This window comes from Sander vitreus, chromosome 15 (genome assembly GCF_031162955.1).
Source record: "Sander vitreus isolate 19-12246 chromosome 15, sanVit1, whole genome shotgun sequence".
Lineage (NCBI taxonomy): Eukaryota > Metazoa > Chordata > Actinopteri > Perciformes > Percidae > Sander > Sander vitreus.
This window is the reverse complement of record NC_135869.1, coordinates 16,863,356-16,873,125: the sequence shown is the minus strand read 5'-3', so window position 1 is coordinate 16,873,125 and position 9,770 is coordinate 16,863,356. Positions and strand designations below refer to the sequence as shown.

At 41.9% G+C, this 9,770-nt stretch overlaps 1 protein-coding gene across 6 annotated transcripts in view; it reads left to right on the top strand.

Moving 5' to 3' along the window:
- Window positions 1-509: 509 nt before the first annotated feature.
- arhgap44a (Rho GTPase activating protein 44a) overlaps window positions 510-9,770 on the top strand; it is a 29,642-nt gene continuing 20,381 nt past the window's right edge. For all 6 annotated transcript variants that reach the window (XR_013503115.1, XM_078270078.1, XM_078270075.1 and 3 more), the window contains exon 1: window positions 510-804. Coding sequence is in view for 5 of the 6 variants with exons in the window: in XM_078270078.1 (XP_078126204.1) it covers window positions 752-804 (53 nt within the window). In the remaining variant the exon portion in view is untranslated. The remainder of the gene's footprint in view (window positions 805-9,770) is intronic.

Below are 9,770 nucleotides of genomic sequence, written 5' to 3'. Positions count from 1 at the left end.
GCAATAAAGGTCAGTGGACGCTTCCTACCGTTGTGAACATGGTGTACAATTTCGCCACTATTTTAGGGGGGGCGTAATATGATAGAATAGCAAATAATACCACATTAGTTTAATCACTGAAAACATGTAACTTAATGTTTAATTGTTTTCATTTTGATGACCATTTATTTATTTGTATTAATTTAATATGTTATGTATTTATGAAAATGCAACCCTCCAGATTCAGCCGTGTTTCCTCACACACTTTATTTGTAGCCAGCTGGTTCAGGATTTGAGCAACATTACACTGCAGCTTATTCCATTGCTGTAGTCAACTGCTGAAATCTAGATTAATCAATTGGATTTAAAGACGTATTAGAATAAACGCCTACTTGATCACGCTTTATAGCCCCCGTGAACCGGCTAGATTGGACTCTTCTTTATTGAGGATCACCCTTGATTTACTACATTTCCCACACTGCATTGCTGCGCAGCCCCTACTTGTCACTGCTGTCGCTCTCTGTCTGTGAGTGCCCGAGGTGAATTGGTCCAGCATCTCTGCGCAGGCAGTGGGGCAAATGTAGATGTAAAAATATAATTTGAAAATATGTAATCGTGGAATAAGTTTTCGGCGTTGGCAGCTTGCGATGAGGGAAGGGAAATATGGAAAAGATCGGATTTTATGTTGCGCCTCTGTGGAGCACGGACCGTTATATTGAGAGAAATAATGCGGAATATTTCCCCCTGTAGGTGTTAACGCAGAAAATACAAGATGAAGAAGCAATTCAATCGGATGCGACAGCTCGCCAACCAAACGGTGGGAAGGTAAGCAAACCCTTTCCGTGCGCTATTCTCGCCGGGCTAAGTTAAAGGGAAGAGAAACCCCCTGTACGGCCCTAATAGGATGTGAATCACATCCATGCAAATGTGATTTATATTACATGTAATCAGGCTGAATATATGGAATAGATAATGGTCTGTGCAATCGTACATATTCAGAGGAACAAAAGAATACCCCATGTTCGTGTTGGTGCGTACTGTCCATTGAAAGAGGCTACCGCATAGGCAGTGTGTAGGCGCATTGCCCCAGTGCAACCTGCCCACGGAAATACCTTAAATATAGACATTCGCAGGATCACAGACCATCCAGCAGCGATTAGCCCCTCTATATGATAAGGTATCGCCTCTGGAGTACAAAAAAACATGCAATTGTGAAGTTACGGTGTCATTACATGTACCTCCTGTCACAGAACCTGTCAATAGGTGAACGTGATGCAGACGGATGCAGAGTGGGCTGCGACGTGAGGGAAAATGGAAAAAGGCGCAATGTTTTCATTACGCAGTAATGTCAGCTGTGAGGAGGGAAGCACCTATTAGGCGTGGGTTATCAAGTCCGTGAATTCCTGAAGGTCGTACTCCGCACCTGGCATTTATCTAACACTGTTTAGTTAAAATAATGTGATTATATTGTTACCCCTTTAAAGAGGGTGCTTCAATAGATGCCTTGTGACCTTTTACACAGGTCCTATGGGTTTATCACTCTACCCTCACCCTGTTCATTCACATCGCAGGGAGGCAGAACAGCTTGTGAAGCAGCACTGGGCCACAGGGTGTTCTCTGCTCTGTGCATGATGGGGATTAGGACCAGGAGGTGTGGGTCATTATTATTACAAGGCTGTGTGAGTGGCATGCACTCAGAAGGGAGGGGACACACCTCGCAGGCTCTGTTTGTGCTATCATTGTCAGTTGGTTCGGGCGGCTTTTTCTAGCCACAGTCTTTTTATAATCATTTCTGTGTGACTCATTAGTGTGTTTGTGGGTTTGATTCTGGATATGTGTGTGGGCAGGCAGGTTATGGGCCTTCATATGAGCAGAGAAGGCAGTGCTTCCTTGTGGAATGCCACTCTCAAACAGTAATAATAATCAGAATTTCACAGTTATCCACTGCTCATTGACTCATAAGGGGAACGTCTGTGACATGGCATTTGATTTGAGCTTTGGATCAGGGTAAGAACTAACAGGCCTGACCCTCTGGTGATCTTGAGCAGTGTCAAACATTGGCTGTGTCATAGGGAGAGATGGAAATAAAGGTAAAGCCAAAGCCATCTCTGGCACCCTGGGCCAGTTAGTTAGATGAAGCACACAAAGCTTTCCTGGTATGGGCAAGAACAGTATAATGTGACTGAAACAAACAATTTTTGGCCCACTCATGCTAAAAGTACACACAATCATGGTACCAAAAGGTATTTTGATAAAACTGTCCATCAAATGTGTTTTTATGTTGCTAAGAAAATAACTATCTGGAGGAGTATGTACTCCCTAAAGGTCAGCATGCTGTTTTTGTTTCTTGCTATATTGTTTTGCATGTTTTTGAAGACTTTCTACTCTATCGATAATTTTAAGTAGTAAAAGAGGTGTGTGCTGAGCCATATTGAATGACTCTTTCTTGCATCCTAAGGGTGATAATGTCCCTTGATAGGACCACCCACCGAGGAGAAATGTGTGGAGTGTGTGCATGTATTATGTAGAGACAGTGTTTTTGCAATGTGTCCTTGCACACACATGCCTTGTTGTGTTAGTGCAGGATCAGTGGGTAGGGGTCAGACAAATGTGTGTATGTGCAGATTAATGAGGCATCTTAATGTAAACATTCACCAAACATTCATGCTACAGTTCTACCACTCTTCCTGTCTTTACTTCACACAACACTTGATCTGCTCTTCTGTAAGGAGGAGAATTTCATCACGATTTTATTGGTTTCTGAACACATCCCATTGAGATGGTGTGTAACTATATTTTGACTGAAATGGAGATGCTTTGGGTTAAACTCAAGCCGTATTTTCATTTTCTTTCCACTGGTTTTCTATTTGTGCTGAATTACAAGGCTCCAGTATAACTGTTACCTTGCAAAGACAGGAATAGATTAGCAAATAAGAACACAGTCTGTTTATTAACGATTTCACCTATCATAGTTACTCTCCATCTTGTACTCACTGAGGCTTCAGATATACTATATTGCTGACTCAAGCTTCACCCATCTTCAGAGTGGAATGGGGGTTACTCTCTTGGTTTGAGCATTTGACCTTCCTGAACCTTAGCAGTCTCAGTGGAGCTGTTAATACCGCTGACCAGTCCTCAGTCCCTTCAAAACAACTCAACAAATCCACAAGAAGAAGATTGTCCATGTTGGAAATTGTATGACTTTGATCAAAAGAATCTGTTTGAGTGTATTAGCAGAAGTGTGTCTTTATTAAGAGATAACGAGTAAACTGTTATGACCACAGACTTTAATCTACTCACCTCCCTCTGGCATGTGTTAATGTCTGTAATTGTGAGTCTTTCTGCATTGACAGTATTACCGTGAATCTTTTTTTATGTGTGTCTTATATGTGATGGAGATTGAAGGACTTTTTCAGTGGGGGGTTGGCGATCAGGTGTGCTGTGTCAGCATCTCTCTGGCTACCCGAGGCTGCTGCCGCTGCTGCTGCTGCTGCTGCCGCTGCTGCTGCCGCTTGCCTGGGTGAGATCCATGTCATGTGATCGCCAGCTTGACCAATCACCTCCATGGAGCAAGACTACATACTGAAGGATGTGCAGCCAAGCATACTCTATAGCTAAAAAAATGTGTTATGGCACAGTGGGAGAGACAACAGGGTGTCACAGCGCTGTAAAGAGGGAGAAATTATGCCTGAATTTGTTTGTGTGCATTTTGTTGTTTTTGTTAACTTAGGCCATCATTGTTTGGTAGTTCAGACTTAACAAAGGCCTTTAGTGTTTTGCAAACCCTCTCGATGATGTTAAAATAGCCATTGAAAAGTATTTGGGTTTGTCGTCAATATGCATTGTAATTTTTTTATGCCCTCATGCACACCAAACAAGCCAGGAAAAGATTACTTGTGTGTTCCAGCCAGCTCACACCATCCATTTCTCTTGACCTATTTCTCTATTCCCAACTCACTGCCCTATCTAGGTCTAGGACAGCCTGGTAAAAGATTCCATGATACAATTCTGTCAGTCTATGAATGAATTTCACACAGAAAGACAGGAAAAAGCACAACTGAAATTAAGTATTTCTTTCCGTTTTATACTTGAAAACGGCACCACTCTCTAACCCTAACATCCTGACAAATTGCCTCTCACCCCCTCCTCACACTCTGCATCACTCACCTGTGTGATGTCCACTAAAACCACTAGTGTATGGTAATAGCATTCTTCCTGATCATGCCTTTAGGGCAGGCTTTAGCTCACCACACCACTATGCAACTGTCAGAAAAATGCCAGCCATTTGTGGGGTGGCAGATGAGTTAAAGATGTTTTCTCTCGTCCGCATTGTCTCAATCATACTCTCTTTCTCTTCCATCTGACAATGTGACGCAGTAGGTAAATGCATTGCCAGTGAGCTTGCATGCTGGTGTATCATATCATTTCAGTGTCCATAGAAATAATGTATATGAGTGGGTCATAGGGAAAGGAAGAATGACTGAGGCCAACATTATGAAATGTGTTGGTGCATGTTTGTGTATACTTTAGTTAGAAGTTTGCATGTTAATGTGTATGCACTTTGAGTACTTGTAGTACTCCTTGACTCTAATGACGACAAAAGGAGTGAAACGACAATATTATGCATGAATCATTAATGTATTCCTGAACATATTCATCTTGTAAACAAATTTCTGTTAGCATAAAACATAACCGCCTTTGACTGTTTTTACACTCAGAGCAGCATTAGCACACGTCTTGGCAATAATGTGTGCGGGACTCTAAACGAGCATATGGTACCTGAAAGGTAACATCAGATGTAGACAGCAATGCTACTGAATGCCAATGCAGCATCTCCTCCACTCCTTTCTCTCTTCCTCCGCCACCTCGTTGCCTTGATTCGCTGGCTGGCTTGGCATATGAGGACAACACTGTGGAGATCTCTGAGGGAGTGGCCTTCACAGGCAGGTGATTCACTGCTCTTCTGGGTTCATTTTTGTATAGTTTCTGGCTGATCACATTGTTGAATCTTGACGGAAAAGTATAATTTAACAAGTCAAGGCCCTTTCATTACGGGTTTTATTTAGTTTTGAGGCAGTAGTTATCCACAATAAGAAATGAGTCATTACTTGCGTTCTAGATTGTGTAACTTTATTTGAAGGAAAGCTATAGCTGTAATTGTATAGTGCCATTCAGTGGTAGAATCAGAGATCCATGTTGATAACCCTCCCAATCCTTCAGTGCCTCTCAGAGACAGCATACTGCACGATAGAGTTAGTGATAAAGAGCCTTTGTCAGGGGGCCATTTTGGCCATCAAAAGAGAGATGATGTAATATCGGACAGAAGCACTGTTTCTCCCTTTCTATGTCGCTGATTCAATCAAGAGACTCACCTCTTAAAGAGCCCCTGTACTGGCGGTCCACTACACACTCAGCACTAGTGTATTGCATTGGCACATATGTAAGAAACAACATAGCACACAAACAGTTTTGGGGAGAGCTATTTCATGCTAACAGACTTACTTTGATTTTCTTTTTGTCGCTATCAAACTGGTGCATATTATATGTAGGTCCAATCACGTGTTGTGGTGTGGGGGTTGACCCAGTCTGTTGCTCGTGATCTCATCTGAAACAGGAAGTGACCTCAGGGCCTGACTGAAATGTAGCAAATTAATCAGATGCAATTCAAGCTGCGAGGTATTCAGGCGCGAGACAGGGCCTAAAGAGGATTTAATATAGTACACATAGATACTGTAAGCCGTGCTTTGACAAATACCTTTTCAAGTGGTGAAGCAACATTATATCACTATTTCAATAACTTCAAGAAACATTTTCATTTATCATTAGGTTATATATGTATTTAGATTGAATTGTCTTTGCAATAAACTGGATATTATACACAGTAGACATATCTTTGTACTAAAATATATATTTTTAATCCAGTTAAAAGCAGTTTTATATAAAGTTAGTGCTGTAAGAATATTCAGCAATCTTCAACTCTGTGAGTAATCAGACATTTTCAGTACAGTGGCATTGTTGTTAGAATTAACTAAGGAGACGGGCGACTCCCTATCAACATGCCCACTTCCTTCCATTCAGGAATGCCAATAGCCTCAAAACAGGAAGCACTCATCCACTAATACAAGTCCAGAGTTTCTTGTTTTTCATTTAAAATCTTGCTCTTTGATTATAGAAGATGATCTCTATCTCCCATTTGTATAGTATGCAGTAGATCAAATCTTTCATTTGCTTTGGTTGCCTAGAAACGCTCATTTGGTATTAGCTGTTTCATCACATGCGTTCGGCTTTGCCAACCCACATGTTATATTTTCAAAAATGGTGGAGAATATTTCTTTTAAAACTAACTACTAACTAACTAACTAACAATGGCTTGTGACAATGTTTTCATTTAAGGCCTGGGTGGCCATAAAGTACAACATGGGTCTTTGTTGCCTCCTTCTACTTCATTGTCTCTTTGATGCTGTCTATTGGACATCGTTTAGGTGCAGCGTGTTTGTGCTCGTGCAGATGCCAAGTGTAAAAAGACAGTTAAGTCACAGAGTGCTTCTTGTGGGAATTATTCACCATGAATAAAGTTATTAGAGATAACTCACTGCTTGTGTTTCCAGTGAAACGTACTGCAGGCTCTCTCTCTCTCTCTCTCTCTCTCTCTCTTTCTCTCTCTCGTTCACTCCCTCTCTGGACATGTGTTGTGTGTGTGTGTGTGTGTGTGTGTGTGTGTGTGTGTGTGTGTGTGTGTGTGTGTGTGTGTGTGTGTGTGTGTGTGTGTGTGTGTGTGTGTGTGTGTGTGTGTGTGTGTGTGCACGCTTGTGTGCATGTGTGTGTACACTCCTCTCACAGTTATTCTTGCATACTTAACAGAACTGTGACCTAGTTTGCTGGACAACTACAGTAAGTGTTTTTTTCTGTTTTAGTAACCTTGTGTCCCATCAGCCCTCCGCCTTGTCATTTGGGAGGAAACTGAGTGGGCATCTAGATGTGTTTGCACGGCAAAGGTCTGGAGAAAAAAAAGAGCAGTAAATGGAGAAATAGTCAGAGAGCATATAGCATGAACACTGCTGTGTGTTTTTGTGTGTGTTTGGCTATGTGAATGTGGCTGACTGTGGATCTCATTCCAACGCTCCAGGCCGTGTGGTGCCCTGCTGAGGCCCAGGGCCACCATTCGGCTTCACTACCCTCTCCTCGCAGTACAGGACCTAGCATCTAGCTCAGCTCTTCCAGGCCCCAGAGTAAGCAATTTTGTTAGCCAGGCTAGCAATGTGAGCAAAGAGAGCATGACCACTTCCTTTTTATTCAGACGAATGAGGTGGACCTGTGGATAGTAAGTGTTGCAGCCGACAGTTGGCTAGCTGCCAAGGCAATATGTTCAAGACTATGGATGTTATTTTATTCACATTTCGATTATGTCGACATGGATTATTCATGCTTTCATAAACCATGCACAGTGCTGGGGGGCTGAGCATAAGGTTTTCCAACATTAACATATCTCTCAATAGAAATATTTAGTATGAGACATATTTGTATGGAATGTGCAGCTGATGTGTAAATGGTCAACTGGGAAATTGGCACGCACATTTTCCTTCAAACTTTATGGAATTACAAAGACATGGAATGTCTAAGGACCCTGGGAAAATATGCACAATAACTTACATTTATCCTTGGCCAGCTGTAAATACACAAGCCCAGATATCCTCGCTAAATTCCGACCCTCCATCTTATCAGCGCTTTGTTAATGTCACCAGAGCTGGAGAGGGAATTATACAAAGTCTGGCAGTTGATTTCTCTGTGTAAACATTGTCTCAGCTAATTTATTATATTGTCTTCCTTCAGTTGTCAATTTTTGCATTGCACAGATTTGTGTGTTTCTTTTTTTCACTGATGCATCAAAGAAACAAGCAAGATTTTGTCAGCTTTTGATTGAACAATGATTTTGTATGTGTTGGTCTAAAAGGTTATTATAAACTTCAGCATTTTTACATGAGTTAATAAATCTTGAGTTAATGAATCTATATATTTATAGATGTGCTTGTGTGTGTGTGTGTGTGTGTGTGTGTGTGTGTGTGTGTGTGTGTGTGTGTGTGTGTGTGTGTGTGTGTGTGTGTTTGTATTGAGTCATCAGCAGCTCCAGGTGAAGGAATGCCTGCAAAGTGGCAGATGGTTGGCATAACCCTGGCAAAGTCTCCCTCTCCCTCCATGAGCATACCGCCCACATGGCTGCCAACTCTCTCACGTGTTTACTTTCCTCCCAGGACTCATTCTGCACACTATTTGCTGACAGGAATTTCACTCCACAAATCCAAAATCTCCTGCGAGTTAGCTTTACATCAGGTTGTATTAGCTACTCCAATATCACCTGTACTGTATTCCAGCCTATGCAACTATCTACTTTGTCTCTGTGCCTTCACAGGCCGTGTACGTACAATACTGCTTTCTGAAGAGGAAATACCATTGTCAGAAAACAAACATGCTCAAATAACAAGACGGTCTGCTGTCTTTGAAGATAGGCTCACATCTGTCTGTAGTCTGGGTCATAATGGCCACATCAGTTGTGGTCAGCGACAATGCCAGATTCTTGTGTTTAAACTTTCATTCCCTTTTTCTAAACAGCAATGCAATTAACTAATTGTGTATTTGTAATTGTTTACCCTTCCGGTGAACACTGTTCACTTTATATGAGTTCTTAAGACCAGTCAAACCATCAAGAAAAACACTCCCACCCTCACAAACACAAACACTCACTGGAGACAAACAGAAAGAGTAATAGGAATAAGATGCCCCCCCCACTAATGAAACTTTCTAGTATATGTAGCTGTCAAATTGATGAGAAAGTTTGATCGCTAACAGCTTCTCCACATCCCTATCACTGCCAGAGCTCCTGCCCCATCTGTGCTGTTGGGCCCCTATTAGGGTCCCTTAGCTGCCAGAGTCTCCCAAGGGACACCTCCACCAGCCAGTGGGAGGCCACATAGACAGACAAGCTCAGAGCTGCATTGCAGACCTGCAGGCTACACACTCAGCATGGTATACATGTGACTTGTCTTGCCCGCAAGGTCTTTTGTGGAACATGGATTTTTAGAGATTTTAGAGGCTGTTGGAGTATCGCAGCAAAACTGAGCCAAACTTTAGTGCAATGCTTGGGTTATTTTTATCCCCCTTTGTCATGTAATCAGCAATCTGCTATCACACTTAGCCTTACAAATAATGCCAAAAACGTATTGCACTGCTATAATTCTCTCTTTCTCTCATAGGTGTGCACACACGCACACACACACATTTCCTGTATTTTTCCTCCTATATCAGTGAGCAGAGCAGTTTTCCAAAAGGCTAACAGTGACTAGATCCATTGGTGCGTGTTTTGACCCAGTTCCTATGGTTTCATGCTTACATCTTGGCACTAGGAGCGGTGATGGTAATAACTGACATCATTACAGTAAAGTTCAGCTTTCTGTTGTTGGTGACTACATATGGAATATTGGAACACTACATGTCATTATTAAACATTTTTAGACTGTGATTTTCTTCAACACGGTGGCACTGGGCAACACAGAGCTGCTACACTGTGTGTTTGACTGACAGACTTGGTGACGAGGCATCATACAAGAAAAGAGCATTTTACTTATGGGCTGCTGACGTGTTTTTGTCTGGCTGATGAATAATAGAGCAAAAACCACAGTCTTTTCCATTCTCTTGGTCAACAGTGAGATTAATTCAGATTTAGTTTTTAAATAAATTATACAAAAAAGCTATTATTCACAATTGGCATTGGCATGGTTGGGGCACAATAGCAGGAA